This window comes from Diadema antillarum, unplaced genomic scaffold (genome assembly GCF_040938485.1).
Source record: "Diadema antillarum isolate AM-2024a unplaced genomic scaffold, OU_Dant_1.0 scf00000211, whole genome shotgun sequence".
NCBI classification, from domain to species: domain Eukaryota; kingdom Metazoa; phylum Echinodermata; class Echinoidea; order Diadematoida; family Diadematidae; genus Diadema; species Diadema antillarum.
The window spans coordinates 2601613-2629246 of record NW_027271100.1 but is presented as its reverse complement, the minus strand read 5'-3'; the positions used below and the strand labels follow the sequence as shown (position 1 = coordinate 2629246).

General features: G+C 38.5%; 1 protein-coding gene across 1 annotated transcript; it reads left to right on the top strand.

The window, feature by feature from the left end:
• Positions 1 to 159: 159 nt before the first annotated feature.
• LOC139724326 (atrial natriuretic peptide receptor 1-like) lies at positions 160 to 25679 on the top strand. Its single transcript, XM_071635470.1, has 17 exons — positions 160 to 241; positions 4788 to 4926; positions 5514 to 5584; positions 6993 to 7131; positions 8384 to 8459; positions 8847 to 8934; positions 12832 to 13044; positions 14100 to 14285; positions 16736 to 16907; positions 17901 to 18050; positions 19473 to 19674; positions 20243 to 20386; positions 21909 to 22101; positions 22592 to 22766; positions 23415 to 23605; positions 24527 to 24627; positions 24977 to 25679. The coding sequence occupies exons 1-17, from the start codon at positions 185 to 187 to the stop codon at positions 25677 to 25679; spliced, it is 3000 nt and encodes a 999-aa protein (XP_071491571.1). The 5' UTR covers positions 160 to 184.
• Positions 25680 to 27634: the final 1955 nt, after the last annotated feature.

Genomic DNA, 27634 nt, shown 5'->3' with positions numbered 1-27634 from the left:
AATCAATTAGGAAGAAGAGCTTAGGACCGTTGTCGTCGATGAAGATTTCATTTGCCAAGACTCGACGGGAACTTGAAATATCCATGAATATTTTATATACATTCCTTGTACAGTAAACGTTACCCTTATTGCCTCTTCTGATTTCTCTCGCAGTTTACCTGCCGACGGCCGTCTTGAAACTTTCATGGAAGACGTCATGCGTGTAATGGCCGATCCTCCCTACCACCTTGACGTAACACAGGTACGTAGGTTAATGCGATTTGCTTTGTCTTTTGGAAAGATCGTTAAAAAAGATCACCATGCCAACGTCGTGTTTTGTGATGTCATCTTCGTTTACTCCGATGCATCAATGATAGGTTTACAAAGGTTTACATAATTTGCGTTGTTGAAGTGTTGGGTGGCGATGAAAGTGGCTATAGGATCAATCTGAAAGGAATTTTACAATGCAATGCACCAGTACCTGACTGTTTATTGATACGAATATCATAGGGAGATTGGTAACTGAACGTTAATGTGATGGGTCATGGTATTTGTTCGCCACAAAGCGGGCAGTCTAGCTAGATTGCCCTCCCGAGGGAGTAAAGTGAGTGTTAAAGGTGTTATACGTACGGTTATAGGCTATAGGTATGGTTATAGGTTATCCGGTAGGTTATACTGTCATCAGTAATAGGACGGCTTTGATCCAGTTACCTGGTATAATGTCTCATTATATAGCGCTTCGGGTACCACGACATGGTGGAAAGATGCTATTTTAAAAGCTACAGTTGTATTATCATTGTTCTCATTATACCGGTTATGCACGGTTCACCATGCATTGCCGTGCCAAAGTGCACATTGACAAATGAATCAATAATGTAGCTACAATGCATATGGTTGAAATATATCAGAGCTGTTTGTCTCTACTACGTTAACAGCTAGGTCAGGCCATCAGGAGGGGGTTCTCTGTCAAGCAATGATTGGCCCCATGCGTAATGTTAATCATGCATGTTATGATAAATTACTTCATTTTTCAAAGATTCTCCAGTCAGAGTTCTCGTACTTCCTGTTAGTCTTCCTGTATCATCATTCCTTAAGATGACAAATATGTTTAAAATGGAAGTAATGTAAACATCCGACATTAACAATATATTTCAAGTTATACCTTTAATATCAAGCAGATAACTTAGAGCAATACTTCATTCTTTTTTATAGGAATAGACCCCATAATCTCTCGTGTTTCATAACATGGTCATTGGGGAATGAACTCAGAAGAGCTTTTTTTTTTGTAGACTTAAAATGACGACAAAACAGCTCCGGAAAAAAAAAATCGTGTTACATCAAACGTAGGAGCAAATGAAATCAATGTTTCTATGTGTCTCGATAAGCTCGCCCCATTTTGTTGGGATTAATCATCCAAAGAAAATTGCGTTTGCTGCGTAATTCCATAGAGTTTTAGACGCACACATTTCAGCAAGTTTGACTAACTCTGGCCCAACAATCACCATAATGGAAATGTCTCAACCGTCGCCCTAAACACCCTAGTGGAAGTCAATGCCATTGTGTAATCAGATTACGCTGTCTGATACATCAGTATAAAGGGTCGCTGCATGGCTGTCAGGAATAGCGTGTATAGGCCTACAGTTTCGACAAGTCGCTTCAGAGCGGGCGTGCTTTTTTGGGGTGGAAAATCTCAAAATTAAATAGCTCCTTTTGGTAAAAAGTGCAGAGACATGTGCCAGCTTCATGACCATGGTTCGATCAATGTTAGTGGGCACAGGTACAGTCATGTGACCATGTGAGTGAATGATTAGAGAGAGATTTGAAACGTGAGCATAACATTCAGATCGCAAATCATTGCAGTGGTTATCAAATTATACTGACATTGAGCACGTCGCATGAAATTTGTGCAAACTGTAATTACGGCATACAAGTTTCTTTTTCCTGAATGTCACGCACTTTCCCCGCCATTGTTCTGCATACTCAGTCACGTAATAATACGCAGGTAACTTATCCCCTTCTCATTATCACAATCAACATGATGAAAAGGCCTCTTCCACAAGGACCAATACGACTATGTTGCCCGGCTAGATTACCGCAGTGTAAAGGACTCCGATGCAGCTTATGGGAGTGTTAAATCTCTACATCACCATCGCTAGGTCGCTCAATGGAAAAGACATCTTTTTTTAGCGAACTTCATAAATTTAGCAAAAACTTCCGAATTTGTCATAATCAGGTCATATGCAACAAAGGAAGAGTTCACTGTTGTATACATAGGCATGGTAGTAGATAGGTAAGAGATATAAAGGTGGGGGATCACTATTAAGTGGGGAAGACTCATTACCGACGTTAGGCATTCTAATGCTATAAGCGAAATTACTTTATCAAAAATTAGGCGAATTTGGGAGCGAATTGATTGAATTTTCCCTCACGATTACCTACGTCTGGCCCGCTGAGTGCCACAGAAATGATGATAATCGTAAAATTGGAGTACTTGGTAGGTCTGATAACTTTCCCTGTCATTGCTACTTTATTGGATTTGTCATCCAACGATCTTGGTATATTTCTATTCGGATAACGTAAACAGAATTATCCAAGGAGGAGTAGCACGCAAGGCTCATTCACGTGAATGGACTTCATTTGACCCAACACAATGTCATGACAGAAACATTTCAGTGGAGACTTTCCCAGCCACATGACGTACATGTATATCATATTAATCAGCATAGGCTTTATTGATATGTATCAATGATGGAGATTCTATATTAATCAGAAATCATAGGTTGTAGGATAGCGCGTGCATGCTGTTGCATAAGCATCTAATCTTTCATGATATCATATTTATCATAATCGTATCTAGTGCTTTGTAATGACAACACTGCTCATGATTCTTTCCCATTAAAACAATGAATGAAAAAGAGTGGCCAAGAATATCTTAGTCATAAGAAGGGTGGGGGTGGTGTGAGGGGCTGTGATTGCTACACTTCCTTCGGACATAGTTACATTTCCCGACTGATTAAAGATTTACAGTATTTCACAACAAACACTCCAATTTTGAGAAAAAGACGGACATTGTGCTTGTGATGCTTACCATGGAAACTACAGAATGAATTTGTTTAATTCGAACAGTCCCGTCTTATTATTCATATCCAGAAAGTAACTGTGAAATCCTGCCTTCTTTAACATTTGTTAACATTAAAGCATAGGACAATGATTAAGATTTATTTTAATGTGTAGATTCTATTCCAAAATTTCTGATATTTTTTGTTGCGGTATTGAGAGGTATGTTATAACAATTAGCATCTAACATTCTAAACTACATTTTTGTAATCTGTGGTCTCATGTGCACAACATCGGCTTATTTGTCGGAAGAAGTCTCGATGAAGGGAGATATCAATTCAAATCTGCAGCCCATATAGCATCAAATTGAATATGATGCACATTGGTTGCAGACTGGAAGCTAATCATAAGTGATTATCATTGAAAATGATGATGATGATGATGATGATAATAATAATAATAATAATAATAACAATGATAGCAATTATGATAATAATAACAATTAGAATATCGTGATCAGTTCGCGTGGCTGAATGCAATCAACCTGTAAAGATATTACTTTGCGTTCATTTAACAACTAAAGTATAGATCTAAGCTCCGACACTGTTTCTGAGCACATTTTTCATCATGCTTTGTCTTTGTCCCGTTTTTTTTTCAGAAAGTAATCAAAATTTTGCCTCGATAAAAAACAAGCAAACAAAATCAGTACTTTATTTTGTTAAAGAAGAGTTAGCTTGTGGATAAGGACAATTAATTGTCGTAGATGACAAAGGCGGTACTCCCTCTACACTAGAGTCCACATTTTTATTGAATGCAATCAGCGTAAAACTAGCTCTCCTACGTAGTCAATGCCCGAGGAATCCAAGCATTATTAATCGGTATGTCAAACACCTACTGCATGGATCCTGCATAGCATCGGAAGTAATGTGATTACTGAACAATTAATACAATACGACGTCGGTGTCGGATAGAAACTCTGATATCGATAAATGAGCCATAAAGAATAAATAAGATCCATTCTTGTTAACAGACGAAGGTATGAAGGTATCATACAGGCAGGGGAAGAAAAAAAATCCGAACTTGCTTATGTTTAGCAGAGAAATTTGTGATTTGTAAGGAGGAAAAAGTATTTAATAATATTGAACACCTGATACTGAAAATCGTTGTAATTCTCTTAATTAGTGCTATTATCTTTGTAGTTTTATTATCATCATTATTGTCACTATTAACATGAAATGACATGAATCATAATAGAAGTAGACGTGTAATCAGTCATGCAAGTTCGAGACACATGGAGTGGCGTTGTTCAGTCTATCCAATTAAAGTGATTTTATGTCCACATAAAGTAAAACAAAGCAATATACATAACGCTTACATGAGTACATAATGTTTTAAGGAACTTTGTATCACATAAGTTTCAACAAAATGTGGAAGCAATTATAATGATATCAACTTTGTTTTTAGATAAATAGACAAGTAAGCAATACAATCCTATTTTGTTACTATATATAGAAAAGAGGAATTCACAAGAGAAGCATAGCTTTTTAATTTTGTGAATTACTCTAGAAGATGAGGGCATCTCATGATCCGTCAAGGATTCCTTGTATGAAAATTTTGATATTATGACGTCAGGCGAAACAAACAGAAAGATAGAAGAAGATACACTTGTAGTATGTAAAAGACTATTATAGAGTATATACGATGAAATAATCGGCATTAATGATCTAGTATGTATGATGTCGATATTGCAGCCGGCCATCATGTCTGCCTATCTGTACGATGCCCTGCTTCTCTACGCCCACGCAGTCAACGTCACAATGGAATCAGGCGATTCACTCTTGGACGGTTTCTCTATCGGCTCATTGATGCAGGGCAATATATCTTTTAATGGTAAAGGCCTTTATCGTCTTTTTATTATTCTTATAAATTTGGGATTTGGGTGGAAAAAGGGAATATGATGACCAAAGAATCTTTAAAAATTAGTTCATCCTTTTCTCTTTGCCCGAGTGTCACTTTATAAAGTATCATTGCTACAAAAAGGAAGAGCTAACGCACGTAGCATGATCATGATTATAGTTCACTTTCAATGCCTTTACTGCCAAGTTTTCGACCTATTGATTGGTCTTCTTCAGGACTCACCTATGTCGATAGGCAAGTGTAGAATTGAATTGTGTAGTTTCTGGTGTCTGTGGAGTGATACCATGAAAACCAGTCTCCAAATCAAAGTAAGATATGTTCTATTGAAAATAGCTAGCCCTCATAAGCCATATGACACAGCCTTCCTACGATACAATTCGGCCGATATGGCAATGAATTTGACTCCCGTTATGCTTTTTAAAACGTTTCGTAATACTTCTGTAGTGGGCGTTTCCCTTTAATGTTTACGTCATGAGCATTCGGCTCTCCTGTGCAGTGTTATCACAGTCATGATCGCCACAGTGTACGCTGATTCCTATCGCTCGCCTATTTATTTCCAGGAATGACTGGGATGGTAAATATCGACGAGTTTGGGAGCAGATTATCGGATTTTTCTATCCTAGATCTCCAGGTAAGTCAGAGGTCAAAGGTCATTATTCATTGTCAAAGGAAAACACACACACACACACACACACACACACGCACGCACAAGCACAAACACAAAGCTACAGAGAAATGTGTGTAGTATAATGACCACAGCTAACGAGCAACATGTTTAAGATAAGTATGAAATCGATTGGAGAATGTCTATTAATGTCGCGGAGATGATTCCTTATGAGCACAACATAATATCCAAAGTGTATAACAACGTCATTGGTAAAATGAACGTGAATGTAGTTTTGATAATACACTTACCCAATAATAATAATAATAATAATACGAAGAAGAAGAAGAAGAAGAAAAAGAAGAAGAAAAAGAAACTGAAAGTGAAAACGCGGTAAAGATGGAGGGAGCAGATGTTTTTTGTATAGACTGCATCTCCACACAATGTTAAAGTTGACTTTAATGAGTGAAATCAAAAGAAAACGTATGAACATTATATAATTCTATAAATAGTCTGATATATTCTATGAAAGTCAACTCGATGGTTATGAATTTGTACTTCATAACATATGTGTGTATATATATGCACGATAACACTTATCTTGCTTATTAAATCAGGAATATTTCCCATACAATACAATGCTATCCGGTTAAATTTAACCGAATATATTATGACACACCCCCAGTATCTTGTTATTAGTAAACACTGCATGCATCCTGTATAGATAATGATCAAGTCGTAATCAAAGAAAACAGAACTGGTTCCGAAAGAAGAGGATTTGAATAATGACATTTCAATCTTGTTACCAGGATCCTTTTCTGTTAAGTACGAAGCTTTTCGGTTCATGAATAAGATGCGTTTATCATTACTTTGTTTGACTGCCTGCTACACTACAATGGCATTGAATTGATTGCTCTAAACTCTTTCGTTCATTATTCGTATCTTTGGCATAAAATTAAACGTGGAAATCCCAATTGAAAAAAATAATCGCATGAGCAATGATAGCAATACTCTTTCAAATCATTCAATATCTGATAGATATATGCTTCTTCTAATTATGACCATTGGACAGAGTTTGTTCATTAATTACCCCACGGCCATTCGTCAGTTACCGGGATCATTATGCAAATAAATGATTTACTATGTATAGATCTTCAGTATTACCTTGTTTTACCAGGGAGAACTCTTTCTTCCACCTCTATGGTTTGACACATTTTTGGAGGATAATGGCTGGTATGTAAAGACTCAATGGCAAAGAAATTCAAACACAAGTAACTGAATTAATCAGGCCTATATTTATTTGTTTCAAGTCCGAAATATAGGAGGAATACCAAACATCTTATGATTTAGTGAATGATTTTCTTGGTATAAGTTGGTTAAAATTTAAGACAAAATCATGACGTTTTCATTGACTTTGCTCAATCTTTTCCATAAGAACGATACCGAATTTTCTGAAGTCGGTTACATCAATGGTACATCCTACGAAGTTCGATTACATACCGCCATCGATTGGCCAGGTGATAGTAAACCTCCGGACACACCAAAGTGTGGCTTCGAAGGAGAATTCTGCTTTGGTAAGTAAGCAGTCCCGTCGTGTTGACTTTGTCATTACATATAAAGTTAACAATGAGGAGAAGTCAAGTAAGAAATTTGTAAGAACAATGATGAAAATATTTCTGTCGGTACTTTAGCCTCCTGCTACTTATCTCAGCATGGCTTACTCATGTAGCAGCGAAATCTCTCGACCTTGCGTATCATACCCTACTGTCTTGTTTCATACAGAAATCATGTCACTGCAATAGACTGAGTAAAACTTTGATCTATGGCTCACTGTAAATACTTGCTCACGACTCTAATAGTCACGCTGGAAGCACGAAATGAAATGACCAATGACTATCGTCTTTGTTGTCTGGATCTTTAAAAACATTTTCATCTCAGCACAGAATTCATTGTTCGCATGACGGAATGGATGTTGGCTCACAATCTAGCCGCAAGTTGGTCATTGTCTTCGATCCGAGCCATGTCCGTATTTGTTGTTGAAATGCTGATGGCAGAGATCCTTTCTGACCTTCAATCACAAAATCCGAGATCGTTGCTAAAGATTGTGAGCACACACGAGCAAACACGTGAATGGCGCCCTTGATTTTATGGAGTCGTTTCACGTTGTTTAAGGCTCGTCCCGTTAAATAAAGCCGGTGCTCTCTTGACATACAATGTAGCTTTAGAGGGAGGGCGTATCACATACTCGGATGACATGCACAACACAATTACCTTCCGTCTGGCAACGCTACCCACAATCAATACGCGATGGGAAAAATGCGAATGGTTTGAAACCGTTGTGAAAAGCTTGGTTGTCTTAGGTTCTTTTTATCAACAGGTCATGATCATTTTGGTAAAACCTGATATGTGTATTCTTTTTTAAAAGGCAATGAACAACACAACACCACTCGAGGCAGAATGGGGAAATTGTATTGGTACCTTCGAAGAGTTACAGATAACAATAACAAACAGATCTGTTTCTTGATCGAACTTACAAACAAGGAGAACGTCTTAAAGCTAAGACTCTTTCTTTACTAGCATACTTTTTCAGCATTTACTCTTAGTTTTTATTTGATCAGAATTTTCACTAAAAGGAAATGATAGGAATATTAGAGCATAATTTGCTTCTGGTTATGCTTTCGCCGAAAAATTGAAATTATCTGTGTAAATAATGCAGTAATTGAAAATAATACAGCACATAAAGTTACAGTCCACACTTTGTAATGGCTGAAAATCTTACACTACTAAACGTTTGTGAGTAACGTGTTTCATTAATTCATTTTACAGCCCGAGGGATTATCGCTGCAATAGTGCTTGCCGTAGTCTTGACTCTTGGGATATGCATCATAATTCCAGTCGCAAGGTGAGCTCAGCGTCATTCAGCATTTACTGACGATATTTTTGCATTGTTATTTCTCCAGAAAAACAACAAATAACGCAAAATATCAGATTGTTGGTGCCTATCGCCTATAGCATGAGTTACACAGACAAATATATAAGACATAAATGAAATCATTACACTGAATACTTCGAAGGTGGAATTTTGCTGTAGTCATGGATCTTAAAAAGATATCTAGGCATCTATAGAATGACAGATTTAGAGAAATTTGGAATGTTTTCGTAGCACCGTGCGCTCAGTTAGGATTTGCTGAAGAACTGGGCGCAAGGACAGAGAAGTCTAATCTCTTATCTACCCAAATACACTTGACATAATTATATTGTGTTTATGGGCGTATCCTTGTCTTTTCAGGATTAAATACAAAAAGTTCGTGAAAGGCTCTGACTGGATGATAAATCGTGCCGATATTACCTTTATTCCTATTCGGGAGAGTGGCGGGGTAAGTACAAATTTATATTCCTTCCTTCATCTCGCTCTTGCTTCTTTTTGCCTCTAATAGGTTTGAAGTTAGTACATTTCGCAGAGATTGGGTTACTAGTATAATCATGATTATCAGTTGTCATTGATGCATTTTATGCACAGTACCCGATTTCATCTCTATGGCTCATGAATGTAGAAGAACAGTATAAATATAAATCAATTTTACTCAATTCCTTGGACTCTTTCTGTACGGATGATGATGCGCATGCGGGTGTGTGTTTGTGTGTGTGTGTGTGTGTGTGTGGGGGGGGGGGGTGAGGTGCCACCTCTTCACAAGGCTTATTTATATTTGCACGTGTATAATACCAGTCACTACTCTTAAGCCCCAGTACAACGTGCAATCGAAAGTTTGTTCGAAAAAAAAAATCATGATTTCTTAAGGTTTGTTGATACTGCCTGTTGAATAATCATGTTGCTTTATCATTTGTTATTTTGTTGAGGTTGTCATAAATCAGGCAATTTTGTAACAAAATGTACTGTCTCAAACACCCACTTTGACTGAATTGCGTATTACTGTCCAGTGATAATAGATTTGCTTTAAAACAATTAAATTAATCTTAAAAGGAAAATTTACATAATTTATGCCCATTGAGAGGTTGAGAAGTTGGCATTGAGCTCTAGAGTTGAACTCACCCGTCACTCTCAGGTGTTTAGTGTCCCTCAAATCTCACACCCTTCCCCACAGGGGAGGACCTTTCATACCCGATCCTTAATGAACCTGACGATTAGAATAACGATTACACCCTAATGTAATACATCGTCGTCCGATTGCCGCAGGTTATACGTCATTGAAAATGCTCTTTCTAGGATCCAAAAAGTTTCCCAGTACATCTTATTCATCATGTTCCCTCATCAGTCCTTATATGGTACGTACATCCCTTTCTGAATATTGCGACATTTTAAATGGCTGGCCTCTGCTACTGCTATGACCCGAGTTTTATTCATTAACGAGTTTGTCGCATTCTGGCGATTACTGAAGAGTGTCGCGTATTGACTGGTCATCCGTAGAATGGATTTTGCAAGCAAAGCGTGTTTGCTGACCATATGTGATTGCCTATCACCCTCGCAGAATACCTTGACTTCAAAACGCACACCCCCACATAAACACGCACACGTATGCACCCACCCACTCACACGCACACACACACACACACACACACACACACACACACACACACACAAACACACACACAAATGCTGTTTTATAAACACTCGGAAACGAATGGGACAATCTATCTCCTTTATGCTCAAAACGCAACCGACATTTCGCTCGATGAATTATTCGATTCATTGAGTCGGAAGACACTCTCTCCCCCATTTCTCTTTCTCTCTTTCTGCTCAAACTTGGACCTTAAGCTGAAGCTCCGATGAGGCGAAGAACCTGTTCAGTGAAGGAGAGGGATAACCAACATATACTCGAGATGATAATATATCCAAATAGATTTTGATTCATCCAGGTAGTGCGACGGCAACACATAATCAAATCTATTCGACTGGACTTGTTTGTTACTTATACACGGAGAGCACAGCTTCGGTGTACTTTCCGTGAATTTTACAAGTATGGATACTCAGATATTTTTAACTGGACTTGAATTGTACTTATCAACATGTTCTTGTAATTTGAAGAAAGTAAAGAACTTAAAGAACAGAGATGAAATCAAGGAAACGAGCAGGAAAAGGTGGTGGTAATATAACAGAAAAGATAGAAGAGTAAGAGAATGAGAACAAGAAGAAGAAGAAGAAGAAAGAGAAGAAGGAGAAGAAAAAGAAGAAGGAGAAGAAAAAGAAGGAGAAGAAAAAGAAGAAGGAGAAGAAAGAGAACAAGGACATGAAGAAGAAGGAGAAGAAAGAGAACAAGGACATGAAGAAGAAGACGAAGAAGAAGAAGACGAAGAAGAAGGAGATGAAGAAGAAGAATTAAAAGCCTTATTCCGAGTCATCTCCCATCTCAGCTACGAAAAAGGAGGTCCGAGTATGACAGGGAAGGGGAGAGAGAGAGAGAGGTGTGAGAGCGGACAATCATCCAGGGCACGTGCCGATACACGTTTGGTGAAATCGATCGGCGTGCACAAAATCGTCCAAAAACAACGACAAAGGAGTCAAGAACAAACGGACCATGAAGCATGAGACGTTCACATCTTAGGAAGACAAAAGCAAAATGCTTTCTCTTGGGGGAAAACTACCTTACGTAAGATCAACGTTCGTGAAGTAAACAGCCAAGGAGAACGGACTAAAATAGGAACGATGGTGGTCGTGTATGAGAGATAAAATGAATATTCTGAAAGGAAAGAAGAGGTAAAACGCACACTTAGAATATAGAAGAGTGCTAAGGAGTACCTCAAAGTATGTGCGTGTGTGTGTGTGTGTGTGTTTGTGTGTGTTTGTGTGTTTATAGAATGATGTTTTTCTGATGCCGATGTACGAAAAGAAAGGAAGAGAGAAAGAGAGAGAGAAATAGAGGAGGGGGAGATAGAGAAAGGTAAAAGAGAGAGAGGTTGATGTGTTTCACTGTAAATGCACATGCAAATAAACCAGTGTGGATTTTTGAGCGCATCAGCCATTTGGACACACGTGGCTTGTTTTATCCTTCTAAAGCTTGAGAGGGATCCTTTCCATCCAGTGGACCCACGGGGGAGGGATTTTTACCATTTCTCTAAAACACTTCCACTAATTGCGACATGGGATACACACCATGACGACATTCGGTCAACCACGGAGGCGTTCTAATTTGACGCTTTCTTGCCCTTCGGTGCCCTTAACTTTTTTTCTGAGAGTTCAGGTCTAACCGATTTATCCCATTAGTTTTCAAGTTAGTGAAAGGTGATTTGCAAAGTCATTCAAATGCAACTTGAGTGAATGTTTGCTTTCTTATAGAAAAGTTGAGCACTTCTGAAATAAGTGCAAACATGGCTCAAACGTCCCAACGAAAATTGTCATATTCGTGTTTGTACATAATCTATTTCTTTCGTGCGTCAGAGAATATTTGTTTTATGTGTGTCCATTCAGTACTTTTTTTTGAAATAACAACAGTCATATTTTCAGTGCAAAAGTCCCAAATGTGCCCATATATACGGTCTCTTACATTATGAGGAAACAACCACAACAACATCAACATCAACAACAACATCTGTGCGAAGATCATATTTAACATGAACTGTTTACCATTTAGTGCATAATGTATAATGTGTCCTGAGTACATGTCTGGATTAAAAAGATATTTTCATGCGAAGAGAATGTTTATGATTAACATTTTATATGTTTTCCATGGCCGTTGATGCCGCACAATTTTCACATGAACAGATGAAGTTTCGATATTTGAATTTGTATTCATAATTATGTATATGTATAGGGCCTACACATTGATTCTAGTAGGCCTTTGTATCAGTGAGGTCAGTTTGAACGGGGGGGGGGGGGGGGGGGGTGGGTGGGAGGGGGAAGCGCGCACTGAGGTGGAGAGAGAGAGAGAGAGAGAGGGAGGGAGAATGAGATAGATATGGAGAAAAAGGAAGAGGAGGCGAGGGGATGAGATAACCAACTGGACTTATTAAATGGGAATGAGATCATTGTTATACCTGCAGAAAGTTTTTTCTCTGTTAAGCAAACGTTATGATTATTCTACACAAATGTAATATGCTGAGTCTCACAACCTCGGCATTTCTCAGATATGAAGGATGAATATACATTGCTTTGCTCTTTTCAGTTTTCATGAAATGATATTCTTGACACTTTGATGAACACGCACAGTGCCAATGCCTATTGTCAAGGTAAATAACGCTCACGGTAGTGCAGTAACTCTCTTCTGATGCTGGATTCAAAAACATGACTATCTCCTCATTTGTCCTTCTTTGACTTTCAGGTCTTCCCTTCCAATTACCGCCTTCAAAATCTCTCGAACGCCCTCAGCAAGCCTTCGCTGCTCTCCAACATTTCAACCACAAAGAACGCCGACGGCAGCAAGACTGCGCAGAATCACACCTTCGCCACATTCAACTCTCAGACTGTGGTACTGCGAAAGGTCAAAGTTCAGAACTTTAATCTCAACAAGGCAATGAAGAGAGAACTGAAGGAGGTCCGTTTCACGTGCGATGCATTATGGTCGAGTTTTCCATTAAATAGAAAAAGGATGTCCCCACCTTCAGGGTTACACTGTCTAACCTCTTTCATCAAAAGATATAATCGATTATAAATTTTCTTAACACACAGGCCGCTATAGACTAAAAATCAATTATGTATTAAATTGTAACTCTTCATAAAACAGGACCCAGATAAGCCCCCGGAGAGCACAGACCTCCGTCGAGCACAAACAAACATGCTGAAAATGGGTTTACTTCCCAACGATAAAAAAAATCCTTCAAAAAAATAAAAAATAAATCCAGGATCAAGACAGTGATCCGGATGACCATCAAAATTTAACCGTCTGTTCCTGTAGTGTCACTTTTAACTTTCCTGAAAATTTCATCCAAATTCGTTTGTGAACTTTTTGAGTTAATTTGCAAAGAAACAAACAACCAAACAAACAGACAAATAGATAGATCAACGTGGCAAAAACATTACCTCGTTTGCGGAGGTTATCATGTTGAAATTCGTTTATATTGTGTCGTGTTAAAGGCTAGTATCATTTCTCCTTCTGATTGATTAATCTATATATCAGATTATGTAATTATTGTCATGTTTCACTTGATAAAATCGAGCTGTCTGTAATACAAGTATTTATGTACTCTTTACAGTTATGCGACTTAAGCTGAAATGGGTCATGCGCTATAAAGTGTTATCGACTGTACAGTATCTTAACACATCCTACCCAGGTTTCCTCCTTAAAACTCACCAAAAGAAAATAAATGGCTGTCTGGAGTAGTATCAATCTTAACTTGAAAAATTGGTCATAAAATCATATTTAATATTATCTTTTTATTTTTTGATTTGTATTTGTTTAATCCAATTTTAATCTAAGCATCTAGGCTCTTCCAATGAATAGAATTACATGTGACCAATAGCAATGTGATACAATAATTCCAGTACTTACAACCGTTTCTATATTGTACAATACACTCCTATACGTTATTACATAAGTTTTGAAGACTGAATTTTATCCCCTGTTGTATTGTAACATTTGACTCTAACCAGATGCGATGGCTGGTCCAGGACAACATCAATCGTTTTCTGGGGCTATGCTTCCCCTCCACCAGTGGCGACATGTTCTACCACGTCACTGAGTACAGTCCTAAAGGCAGCCTTCATAGTATACTCAACAATGATGACTTCAACCTCGACCTTAGCTTCAAGGCCTCCTTCATTCGAGATCTGGCTAGGGTATTTTACCTGTCCTTACATGTTGTTCATTATCCTATACTTATCATCGCTGAATTTTGATATTAAAAGCTTGATTAGTATGCTCATTAAAGCATCTACTTATGAAATTACCTGTTATGAAATGATGAAGCAGATCGCACAGTGATAAATGATTGGATGAGAGCGTATATACACAATCGTGACAAGGCATTTATTTTACCTAAACATGTAATTTTGCTTGAGACCGGTAATAAGTAAAATAAAGTTTGTTATTTACTCGAGGAAATGCCTACCGCATAATTCAAAACATGTACATTTGAAATTCTACTATCAGATTTTAAAATGAGGGTGATTTATCAAACGACCAAGACCTGCTTCATCATTTATAAAACAAATAATACACATCAGTTTGTTCAAGCTTTGGTAAAATTACAAACACTCGGTACCTCCGAAACAGTCTAAACACCCTCGGCGATCGCCTCGGACGTATTAGGCTGTCCAAATTTAATGTACCTTTGTGGTTAATTCTTACTAAAACCCTCACTGATCTGTATCCGGGTGCGTTTATAAGATTTTTCTTCTGGCCAGAAACAATGTTTTGAAACATTGTTTCCGGCCAAACAGTGTTTCTAGCAGGAAAAAAAAAATCTTGTAAACGCTTGCCGTGATTTGAAACAGTGTTTTGAAACATTGTTTCAAATTGCACAAAATAGTGCGTTTCAAACAGTGTTTCTGTAGAAACAGTGTTTCAAAAATCTTATAAACACAACCGCGATCTCAAACACTGTTTAAATGACGTCACAATGCCTTGCACGAGCCCTGTTCGACCTTTTGCTGAGGAACAGACTGCGCAGTGTGAGTGAGAGCCCCAACACGTTCGGGGGAAAAATCTTATAAACGCTCTCCTGACAAAACGTTTTTCAAATCAGTGTTCCGAATCAGTGTTTCAAAACAGTGATTCTCGGCATGCAAAATCTTATAAACGCGACCTTATTTGTATATCCATACTATTACATAGTGAGTTGTGATATAAGCTTGATGTCATCATGATAATTATCGTCATCAGCCGTATAATGCACTTGTGCATCGTAACCGTCGTATAATCCGATAGATATGAAAATTGCCCGTAATTTGTCGCTATTTCAATCTTCTTCTTTTTTTTCGCTCACCGTTCCACATGTTCCATTTCATTTCCCGTTACGAAACTAATTTGGCAGCGTTAATGTTTTTCTTTGATGAGATACACATGTTGATATACTCAATGAATTCTTCAATCATTTCTCTTTCTCATGGAGTGCTAAAAGCCATAACTTTTTTCAGTTTAAATTTCGCTTATTCTGCCACAATTCAACACAGTTGATTTATCATGTCATTTTTAGAATGAAGCTTCAATTGAAATGAAATACAAAACTATTTCGGAACTTACAGACACCAGCGGGCTTTCTGCTTTTTGAAAAAAAAAATGATGTGTAGCCAATCTGGTTATTTGTTGCCAATTTGTTGATGCGCTGAAAATATTTGAGACGATACCTTCCCCTGCTTCTTCTGCCTTAATTTTCCATCATACCACTGTCTCCGTTGTATTCTAAAGGTCTCCTCCTTATTGTGTCAAAGAGAGGAGAAGTATCAAACGCTCTACTTAATACCCCATCTTTGACTGTTTTCGGGTCCATGTTATTACACGATATCCATTACACAATATGAAACAATACTCGTAACTCTGCTGACTCCAGTTTTCTCCACATTACGAGCATTTGCAATATTGTCTAACATTGACAGTGATTGGCAACCGTTACCATAGGCAATGTATGGACATGATAGACAGAGTTACATAAAACCTTTTTCATCATCCTCGGTTTTCGAGAATACCGATCTATGCATTTGTGAAGATAACACATCACTCAACGCTACTCGACTGCCCCGAGAAAAGTTAAGGGCAATAGTTACCATTTGCGGATAAAACAAAACTCAGCTTTAGTGCTTCAAAATAGTTTAAAAATATGAGTTAGGGATAGAAACAATCAATGTAAAAATGTTACTGTTAGGTACACAAAATGTGAACAATGGTTATAACAAAATTATTTCTAGAATAAACCGTGTACAGTTGTTTATTGAGAAAATAGTGATATCTCCTTACATTTTAGGCTTTATTGTGACATCTTTTTTTATAGCAGGATGTCTTGTGATACAGCTGACCTACACAATTCATATATGCATCAAATGTGATAACTCCAACATTTTTTTCATCATTGCTTCTAATGGTAAAAAAGTATCTTTGAGGAATGTCTTCGCCATCTCATTTCCGTCATCAGAATACATATCATATTTTCGCCAGGTGCCAAGCTACAGGTAAAATAAAAATGATATAAAAAGCACATCCCCTGAGAGGATGTTGGCAACACCAAGCCATGTCTGCAAGAATGACTCGTTACACCGGCTGATAATGGTGTCGTTTATTTACCATGTATTAGGGGATGCAATTTCTCCATGCCTCGGAGATCAAGTCGCACGGCATTCTCAGCTCAGCAACATGCTTTGTAGACGGCCGCTGGGTACTCAAAGTCTCGGGATTCGGACTTCTCTCCTTTAATATTCTCAAGGAAGACGTCATGAAACAGAAGGACGCCGAGGTTAAGTTTTCCAGTGAGTATTCTCTAAATCTTCCATTTGTGTTTTGGGACGTCTTTTTCTTAATCTCATTTTACCCATACTCTTCACTTTCTCTTCACCATCTTCGTCTATTCCGTCTTATCTTTTTTTTTCATTCTTCTTTTCCTGCTACAACTTCCTCTCAGATTTTTTTCCTCGTTACTTCTACTTTTTTTAGGTACATGTTGTCAGGTAGTGCTGCAATGCATGCATTATGCAATATTCTAAAGATTATGCGCAGTACCCTGCAGATTATTCCGGTTGATCAAGTGCATGAATGTAATATTGTAGTCATTGAATGTCATTGTATGTCATTTACACAGCGAGTGTCTCTCTTAGATGATACTCAGAGAAATCAACAAGAAAGCAAGAAAACAAACAAACGAACAAACAAATCTTCATTCTGTCATTATCTTTCACTCGGGTCAAAATACATTGATTGGGTAGTTTATCATGATGCATTTGCCTTCGCGGGGGAATAATCGTTAAAGTCACTGCATCGAGATTTAACGTTTTGGACAATAGCTGGCGCCATATCTATAACAAGGTAATGATCACGGAAATATATGGTACACTAAGTCTTGTAGTCAAATTCACTGCGATACTGGCTCTCGGCAGATTGTGGCATAATTACATATGTGCAAACAAAGCGCCAGAACACTTCTGGTTTTTTGGGGGGGGCAAAATTTCGACGGGGGCACATTTATGTTATGATGTGAGATCCTCGACGAGGGGGTGGAAGGGGGATAGTACCCCCCTCCCACGGTAAGGACCTTTTGTAAAACAGAGTACAAAAGTCGCGTTTATAGAGCATTTAAAAGCAGATTTTTACAATTTCATTTACAATTCCATTTTTTTGTGTGTGTGTGATCGGAGGGGTTTAGCTGCATATCATGTTTATTTTGTATCATATTCCAGGGCAAAAATTCTGAGAGATAAATATTGTGTAATCATTCTGTGGTGGTATACAATGTTCTCCTGTGACAGAAATGCTGTGGACGGCTCCCGAACTGCTTCGCCAAGAGCTGCTGCCCAGCAAAGGGTCTCAGAAGGGGGACGTCTACTCCTTTGGGATCATTCTGCAAGAAATCGTCACCAGAAGTGCACCTTACTATCTATCCGGCTACACGTCAAGGGGTAGGTGAATTGAAACAAAGACCAGACTACATGAATCTAAACCACATAGTGTGCGGCGTTTTGCTCTGTGGTTATGTGGTGGTCTTTCAATTCGTGTCATCTTTATTACATCTTTAACTTTTATCACATATCTCAATAATGTCATATTGCATCTTTATCAAGCAGGGGTATTCCAGACGATTTTCATAATTTCACATACTGTAGTAAATAAATCAACAGCTCCAAGTATACATTTGTGGAATTTATTGTGGTCCTTGAGCAGAGAAATCAATGCTCTAAGCCCCCCCCCCCAAAAAAAAAAAAAAACAACAACAACAACAACAACAACAAACAAACAAACAAAACACAACAACAACAACAAAACATTACATTGAACAGAGATGATGACATAGGATCCTCACATATTTCAGAAATATAGCAATGTAATTCCATTACGATACTACATGCTTGACAAGTTCACCTGTGTAGAATTTATGCACAGACATTCTTCTTTTGTTCTGCTTCCTTGAGCCCAACTCATGCATTCTTGTTGTGGGGCTGCCCATGGCATCATCCTTGTTCATTGTTATTTCTTATAAATTTTAAAAACACTTCTCACTACAAACTCTGAAACTCTGCACCCAGTGTAACTAGTTTAGAGTTGTTCATCTGTATAAGTCTGAAAATCATCCGGAGGTCCCCTTTAATGGGTATGGATGACTGCCGCGATTCTATGAGTTCCCCCGTCGTAGATGGCAGTATTATCAGAAAGTCTCGGTGATAATATCAACAAGCTTCCTTGTTTCACTCTGTGCCAGTGCGTGATGATATGACTTCCTCGAAACACTTCCCCGTTCCCGTTTCAAGCACTGTGTCATAAAGCATTAGATTTATTAGTGTGCGTGTCGTGTCATTAGATTTCCTACCAAAGTTGATTCTCCTCGCTCAGGTATACAATGCTGTACATGACAATACTTGTTTGTGTATTATAGTCATTATGGTACTGCTCTACGGAATATCAGCACTGACAGAGCAAAAAAAAAAAAAAAAAAATCTGCCCTTGATAAAAAAAAATAAAATAGCCAGATTAATATAGCACAGCATCTAATCTATATTCATTCAAGTTTGCTTGTTTAGCAAGAACTTTTTGCGACCTAAAGTATGAACAAGCACTGTCTCAAAACTGGGCAAAGTCGGATACCACTCCAAAGTGAAACAAAACACATTGATAAATGTATGGCTATTTATTTACTGCGACAGCTTGCGACAGCTTGCGACAGCTTACACTTTCACATGCAATAAACTCTCCTCAGCGAGAAACTCTCAAAGTGGTTGTACTTGTGTTGGTATTAGAGTCATTAAAAGAGCTAATATTGCCCAATCCTATTACCCAATCCTGTTCTACGAATACCGATGTTTAATCATTACTTCTTTTTTCTTCAGAAATCATCCGTCGAGTGATACGAAGGGACGAGCCGCCATGCCGGCCGAAGATTAACGAGGAGGAGTTCATGAACAGTTCGGAGATGTCTACGATATTCACCGAGATCAACGAACTAATGAAGTCTTGTTGGGAGGAACTACCCGAGGACCGACCTGACTTCACTACCATCAGAAATAAACTGAGAGTCATACAGCGGGGCAGGTGAGACGTGTTCCCTACAGGAAAGGACACAGTGTCCCCCAGTTTGTTTACAGTGTGTTCACATTGTCGACTATTTGAAAACGTTCACATTTAACCAATGGTTATATGGTTTTTCACAGACTGCTCACATAGCAAGTTTCTGTTTCATAATGTGAACTGATGGTTCAAACGCTCAAATTTAACACTGTGAAGAGATTTCACACTGTGGGACACTGTGTTACACTTTCTTACACTGTGTTCTTTCCAGCAGGGTTAGTTTGTATGCTTTGTTCAGCATGAGTCACCGGTCTAATTTTACTCTTCCGTAAATTTTCGATTTTCTGAATACTGGTTCATCATAAATGTATGTAGGTCTTTGCAGACAAAGTGGTTGTGATATAATTATCAGTTGGCAGGAATTGTAATAAATGAGATGTGTGTGTGTGTGTGTGTGTGTGTGTGTGTGTTAAAGCAAAACTTATGTGAATACTTAGAAACGAACAATACCAGCCTTGTCATGCTTGCGACTGCAGGCTATCATTTCTCGTAATGTTGGGAAATTGCTATTGATTGTGTTCTTCATTAACAGAAAGGAGCTGGACATTCTTGACAACATGCTGTCCAAGATGGAGAAGTATACGGAGAACTTGGAGAAAGTGGTTGCAGACCGAACGGGCCAACTTTTGGAGGAGAAGAAAAAGACAGACGCCCTCCTCTATAGGATGCTGCCTCAGTGAGTGAAAGTCGGGAGGCATTGTGCAAAATAGTTCGGATGCAGGGTAGAATGTTCCCAGTAACTCCCCCCCCCCCCGCAAAAAGAAAAAAAATACTAGCATATTTTTCCCGTCTCCATGATGGATCCGACATTTCTTTTTAATGAAAGTTTTGGGTTCGAGAGAGTTGTGAAAATGACTGAAAATATCATAACAAGGACAGTCAACCTCAGATGATGTCATACGCTTCATATGTGTAATACTTGAAACAAAGGGAATTTCGAAAATGGAAAATAAAGATTGGGATTGAAATGAAATTGAAATCGAAATTGAGTTGGTTATAGAACGTTTTACGTAAGCTGCATTTTACACTGCGAATTTTATGTCTGTAGAAAGACGAGCTCAGTCGCTGTTCTCTTCACACAATTTGAATTAATTTCACCCACTGACACGGGTGATTGATATCACGAAATACAACCATAGCAATGGTGGATTTCCTTTTTTTGCTGGAAATATCAATATCATGAAACTAGAATTATCAGGCATGTGTTTCAAATGGAAATTACAATAAAACCTCTATAAGCTGTGCATAAACGATGAGAGAAGTGATACGAAGTCAGGGCCGGCGCAGTGTTTTCAAAAGTGTGGGGGCCCACTTCCGGGTTTCATGAGCTAACAAGCAAAAAAAAAAAAAGGTCCTCAGCTCATCTCTCCCCGTGCACTTCCGGGTTTCTTCAGCTGACAAGCAAAAAAAAAAAAAAAAAAAAGGTCCTCAGCTCATTCTCTCCCCTCCCATTTCCGGGTGTTATCAAAAAAAAGGTCTTCACAGAAAACACATAACCTTACCGCCGCCATACTTCAAGATCTCTAACTATTTCTATTCAGTGCCACTTACGTACTTCCGGGTTGAAAAAAGTGTGGGGGCCCAAAGTGATGACACCTTATGTATTCCTTTGTATGGTGCACAAAAAGCGTGGGGGCCCGACCCCCCACGGCCCCCACGGCTGCGCCGGCCCTGGAAGTAACGACAGCTAGGAATGCAAATCGTACACGTAGATGAAAGCACTTGTCAACCATTGCACATTAAGGGGAAAAAAAGAAATTACGAAAAGCTGAGATTTGACTATCCAGAAATAGTTGATTAGATAAGACTTGAATTGATCAAGAGGAGAGATTTGCTTCATACTGCTAGAGTTGATTCCAAAGATAATGGATTGCTGTACCGAAGGCTCCCTGAGCACAAGATTTACCTGTTGCACCGAGAGAGATTAATAGATGTTTAAAAGTATATAATGGAGAAGTGAAAGTTGATGATAATTTCTCGATGATGCTGTAGAGTTTCAAGATCCAAAAGTTCCCATTCGCTGACATTGGCTGATGGCGTGTCTGCTATAATTATCTGCGTCATGTATCATTCAAAACACAAATTGAATGACAGAAGATTGAGAGATTTAATGTTTTCGTGTCTTGCTGTAATTGAGGTAAGAGGGAGTTGTGCTGTACAGTCAAAGACTCAATAAACTCAATTTTATTCTCCTGCAGAGTTGTCGCAGAAGAGCTGAAAAAGGGACACTCGTTCCCTGGCGAGTTCTTTGATCACGTGACCATCTACTTCAGCGATATCGTTGGGTTCACTGACCTTTCGTCGCAGAGCACGCCAATGCAGGTTGTTGACCTCCTAAATGATTTGTACACATGCTTCGACGCCATTTTGGAAAGGTTCGACGTGTATAAGGTTCGTTTTACGTGTTATGTAGTCGATGGTTCAAAGTGTTAATTAGAAACGCCTTTACAATGTGTTATTCCTCTTCTCTTGACGTACAGGGTGTAAGCATTGGGTTTTTTTCCATCTTGCTAACTTAACTGTGGTCCAAAACGATCAATCAGTACAATCCTTCTTACATATTCCACCTAATAAGTCGTAAAAAGAAACATTTATGTTTCAAACAGTTCTCTTTCAAATTAAGTTTTGAACCCCAAGTCCACCAACTCCTCTTGCTTAAAAACTGTGGAATCGACAACCAATCGAAAGCATCAACTTGCTGCTGTTCATTTTACCCATCGGATTTCAGTATGATGGTATTATGAGTGACAGTTATAATTAATGAATAACAATATGGTACATGTGTCCAATACAGATCTGTCCAGAGCCCTCTAAGGTTCTATAGTTGTCAAAAGATATTCGAACCTTAAAACCGTTACCTGCCTTCTTGACACTGTTGTAGGTGGAAACTATAGGTGACGCATACATGGTGGTGAGCGGGCTCCCCCAGCGAAACGGTAATCGACACGCCGGCGAGATCGCCTGCGTAGCCCTTGAGCTCCTTGTTGGTGTCAAGAAATTCCGCATTCGACACAGACCCGACCACCAGCTGCAGATCAGGATTGGTATCAACACCGGTAAGTGACAGGAGGCTCAGGGGAGCGTCTCTATCCGCGTAGTCACTTTGCCGAGAACTTGGTACTAACCAGAGTGTCAGATAAAGATGAAAACTGAGCATTAACATATACATCAACAGAATGCCACTGAAGAGTGACACAGTTGTGGTAGAAAACTTTACGAGACGATACTTACCTGATCCCAGAAACGTGGCGTCGTAAATGAGTTTTTAAGGGAGAAAAATTTTAGTATTCGATTCACGTTTTATAAAGCAACATTACAAGGAGAAGGTAAACGTTTCTTAATCCATGACGACCTAGAAGACACCGCAGAGTCACCGGAATTGAAAGTAAAAACGAAAAACAAATTGATAAAAGCACTCTTTCTATCGTAGCTGCCAATGAGACCAGTGTTCGATTAGTGCAGGTGTGATGTATGATGATGACAAAGCAGAAATTATATCATGAATAGCTGTCTATATTATCACTATCTACAAGTGTGTGTGTGTGTGTGTGTGTGTGTGTGTGTGTGTGTGGAGTGTGTGTTCGACTTGGTTTTAAACAACAGTATAGATGACGGACGTACTCTTACCCTTACTGTAAATCAACGCGATAATCATGTTTTACTTTCGGAAATGCTTGCTGATCTTGTTCCCACGACATCTCCAGGTCCCGTAGCAGCGGGAGTCGTGGGGCTCACTATGCCAAGGTTCTGTCTCTTCGGTGACACGGTCAACACGGCATCACGGATGGAATCCAATAGTCTGCCGCAGAAGATTCACATCAGCCTAACAACAGCCTCCCTGCTCCGGGAACTCGGTGGCTACGTGATGGAGAAAAGAGGGCAGATTGAAATCAAGGTGAGTCATCAAGAGAATCCAGCTCTGAGAGAAACAGCAAAAGGGAGTAATGATCGCGTAAATGTGCGCCAGTTCGCTGATACTTCAGAGTCCGTTTATTTTCACAAATATTCGCGTAAATTCGACCATCGTGCATGTATAGAGTTACTGCTCCTTTTCGGCTAATGAAATTGGCAGTTTTGCAACAATGATATAAAGACATTGGTGACAGACAAGTTTTAACACAATGCTCTTAGTTTCATACGTGAATTCACAATATCAATATATGAGTAAAGAATTGGAACTGAAACTACTTTGGAGGTTTCCTAGATGATTCATAATCCCGATAATTCTGTGTCACATTAAAAAAAATTATGTATTGTGTCATAAAAGTGACAGTAAACATGGTAAAGAAGAAAGGATCCATGATGTAATTTTCTCGCGCAGTTGCTTCGTCGTAGTGTTGATTCTTTATCAACAAAGAGAACAAGATTCGTTTCTTCGTTCTAGAAATGACGAATATCCTATGATTTATAAGTAACATGGTTTCTGGAAATGTATCGACCCTCTATGTCCCTCTCGACCTAGGTGTATAAATGGGTACCTGGCAACGCTGGGGTAATAATAATGGCAGGGCCCTCTGGTAGAGCAGTGGCAACACTGAAGAGGCTACCCTGTATAAATACAACCTTATTATCATTTTTATCATTATTATCATTCTTCTTCTTCTTCTTCTTCTTCTTAGAATGTTGTTGGTTTGTCGAATTTCACACAGATTACCAACTACGAAGTGGGATAAAAGACTTTTTTTCTAGGTTCATGTTAAAGATTTCTCGAGATAATCGTATGACCATTTACATTTACGTGACACGGATTCTTGATTGAAGCTTTCTGGAAGAATCCCTATAGCATACACTTTCTTTTTCTCTTTGTGCGATGCAGGGAAAAGGGGAAATGACAACATTCTGGCTGATTGGCAAGGACAACCAAGTCTCAATCCAGCGAGAGTCTTCCTCCGAACAACGCACCTTGGGTAAAAAAATGTGAGTACAGTAAAAGAAAAAATGTATTTCCTTGAACATGAAGGAAAAATATCATTGAAACAAAACGATGGACATTACGGTGAAACAAGGCTTTAGCAAACTCGTTCTAGGTCAATCGCTTGATGAACCTACTCATATAGCCTATCATAACTTATCTGTTGTTTTCCAACACTGCAAGAGATCAAAACTGACATGATCTATTCGTATCATTCAAATGAAGACACAATCTTCACTGAGCAATAATGTGACAATATGAATATAATTATATAGATAGCAAAATCTAATGCGACTAATCATCCGAACGTGATTCCAATCAATATTATGGACTGCCTATTTTCATTTTCGACAGTTCAACTGACACCGTGATAAGCCAAGACAGTCTCTTGTCACCGTCACACCGAATGTCTGAGACTGCGTTTGACATTCCTGAAAACAGACTTATGGAAGAATCTTTGGAGAGCAGCGATCTTCCAATTCGGCCTTCTACCGTTCCGGAAACCGGTAGCATGCCAAGGAACCATTCGTCTCAATCAACCGATATCCACCAACCACATACAGAAGATGATCACGTGACTAACTCCAAACCTGCTACAGGTGGTAGGAGCAGGTCGAAGACGCCCCAGAGCGGTTCTGGAACGCACTTAAATGTTAAAGACTACGCGTCTCTAAGGCAGAACGCTCGCCTTGGTGGAGAGGACGTTGAGATTAGCTCCACGCAGGGACCACTAGCAATAACAAATGACACGCGGGTACGTTCACCATTCGTGCAAGATGAAGAGTCGGCACCTCCCGATGATGGTAGAGAGGTATATGAAAACCCTCTGATGGATCCAAGAGGGGCAGTCATGGAGGAGGAATTGTCTGGCTACAGCGAACCCATCACTTCGCCTTCAACGCCGACAACTTCGTCTGTGATGGAAATGGAGAACAGGTGGCTGCCCAGTCGACAGACAAGTGCAATAAAGGAGAACAATAATTACCAGTCTCCCAGTCGCAATACCAAAGTGCATTCGAATATCACTGTAAACACATCAAATTTTTCCAAGACATAATTACTGCTCTGAACAACGATTTTTCCTTTTCTTTTATTTCAAATCCGAGCAGTGGTACATTGCACGCGGAAAAAACAACCTTCAAAGTTTTCCGTTAAAATGCGCGCTTCTGAAGCTTTTTTTTTTTCAAACTCAAGATTCCCCATCAGAGAATTATGATTGAAATTATAATGAATATCTGATTTGTATGAGATTCTTATTTTTAGCTTTTAACATTTTATTTTGGTACCAAAAGATCCACGATTAGAATTGTATTAATGATCTTTTGTCTGTGAAATCATTGGCTATTAATATCTCGTTATGATTTATGTTATATGAATAGATGTAACTACTTATATTATCACCGAGTGCAATCCACATTCAATGCGTAATACATAAATCGTATACGTCTATCAAATTGCGAAATGTAGTTCCATAAACACTAATGTATTCTGCCAGAATTCTTTCCAGATCACAGTACCATTCGTTAGCATATGTTTCAATCTTACTTCACAATTTACATGTTGTACATAACAGAGTACTTTATAGAAATGAGAGAAGAAAATCCTTTTATATTTTGTGTGTTTTGCGCAGGTATGCTGAAAGGAAAACTTAAACATCTCGTTTGTTTATATAAGAGCAGCAGATACGGAGTTTGTAAATGACTGTAAATGATTTGCCGAGAGTTTATAATGTTTGAATACAATAGATATAGTATTTTTATATACAGAGTCGACGTCATTTCGTTTCGTGTTTCCTATATGCATAATTCAAGGGATGATCTTGCCATCAAAATGTTGGACTTTGCGGTTAAGTGCTATATTATTTGTAGTCGCTCAACATGTGTTCAACAAAGTTGAATGAGCAGTGTTTATGCTGGAAAGAGAACAGATGTAACTATAGTACTTAAGTTATTCACAAGATGGACTGAATGTGTGTGTTATCTGTGTGTGAATCAGATGACAGTGTAAACATCCTCGAATTATTGTGAGTATAATCCATTTTGATCTTTCCCGCAAATGCGTAGATTTCAAATTTGACTGACATCCCAAAATGATTAAGAATGAAAGATGCAAAATGAAATAAAATGCTTCTTTGGATTGTGAATTTGTCACTGCACAAAGTTACAATGAATTATTATCATCAGTTGATATCTGGTTTTTTTTTCTGTGGGCAATATTCTTTCGACAACATATTTCCGTCAAGCATTCCTGAAGCGTTGAGTTCAGGATGGAGGTAGATGAAGTACGTTATTGTGATAAGGACTGAGCTAAAACGGCCAATATGCTTCTTTTCTCGGTCATCATAAACATCAAAATACATCACAATGAATCATATTCATAATCATAATAATCATAATGCATCACAATCATAATCACAATCATAATCAATTAAAACAAAGGAAATATGTTACCTAGATTGCCATTTCCTATCAAGCATTCATCTTTAACTCCGTCATTACCTTTATCATGTTGGTGGCTCACAGTACTCAAAATTCAGATGGACATCGTATGAGAGTGTACATCTATTTTTCCAAGTGCCATTGGAGTGCTGATACCAAAATATCTTTCCGTCTTGTTATCTCATCTTTTAATGATGTATTAGTTGAACTTATGCCATGAACAGATTGAAGGTTAATGTGTTGTATATGTGTGCCTTAATATCCACTGCCGATATTGAGATGACAGTCCAAGAGTACAGACCTATACTGTGAATTTAGACGGTCCTTTTCTGTACGTGTTATATAGCTCACCTGAGTCTTCAATGACTGTAACCCAGAACTCGGTTTCGCTCATGATATAATGCTTTATGAACTATTGAAGAGGGACAGGGAGAAATACTGTAACCAGGCTGAGTAGAATTCATACAAAGAAACAAAGTGATACGCAAAAAGAAGAAGAAGAAGAAGAAGAAGAAGAAGAAGAAGATGAATGAAATAAATGTTAAATGAATACAGCATTGTTTCATTTGCTCTC

Bases quoted from the DNA above. Each gene is read 5' to 3' on its own strand.
- LOC139724326 (XM_071635470.1), top strand. From the start codon at position 185: ATGGAAGACGTCATGCGTGTAATGGCCGATCCTCCCTACCACCTTGAC. The intron at 4,927-5,513 runs GTAAAGGCCTTT...ATTTATTTCCAG, and splicing joins GGGCAATATATCTTTTAATG to GAATGACTGGGATGGTAAAT. The intron at 14,286-16,735 runs GTATTTTACCTG...ACCATGTATTAG, and splicing joins TCATTCGAGATCTGGCTAGG to GGGATGCAATTTCTCCATGC.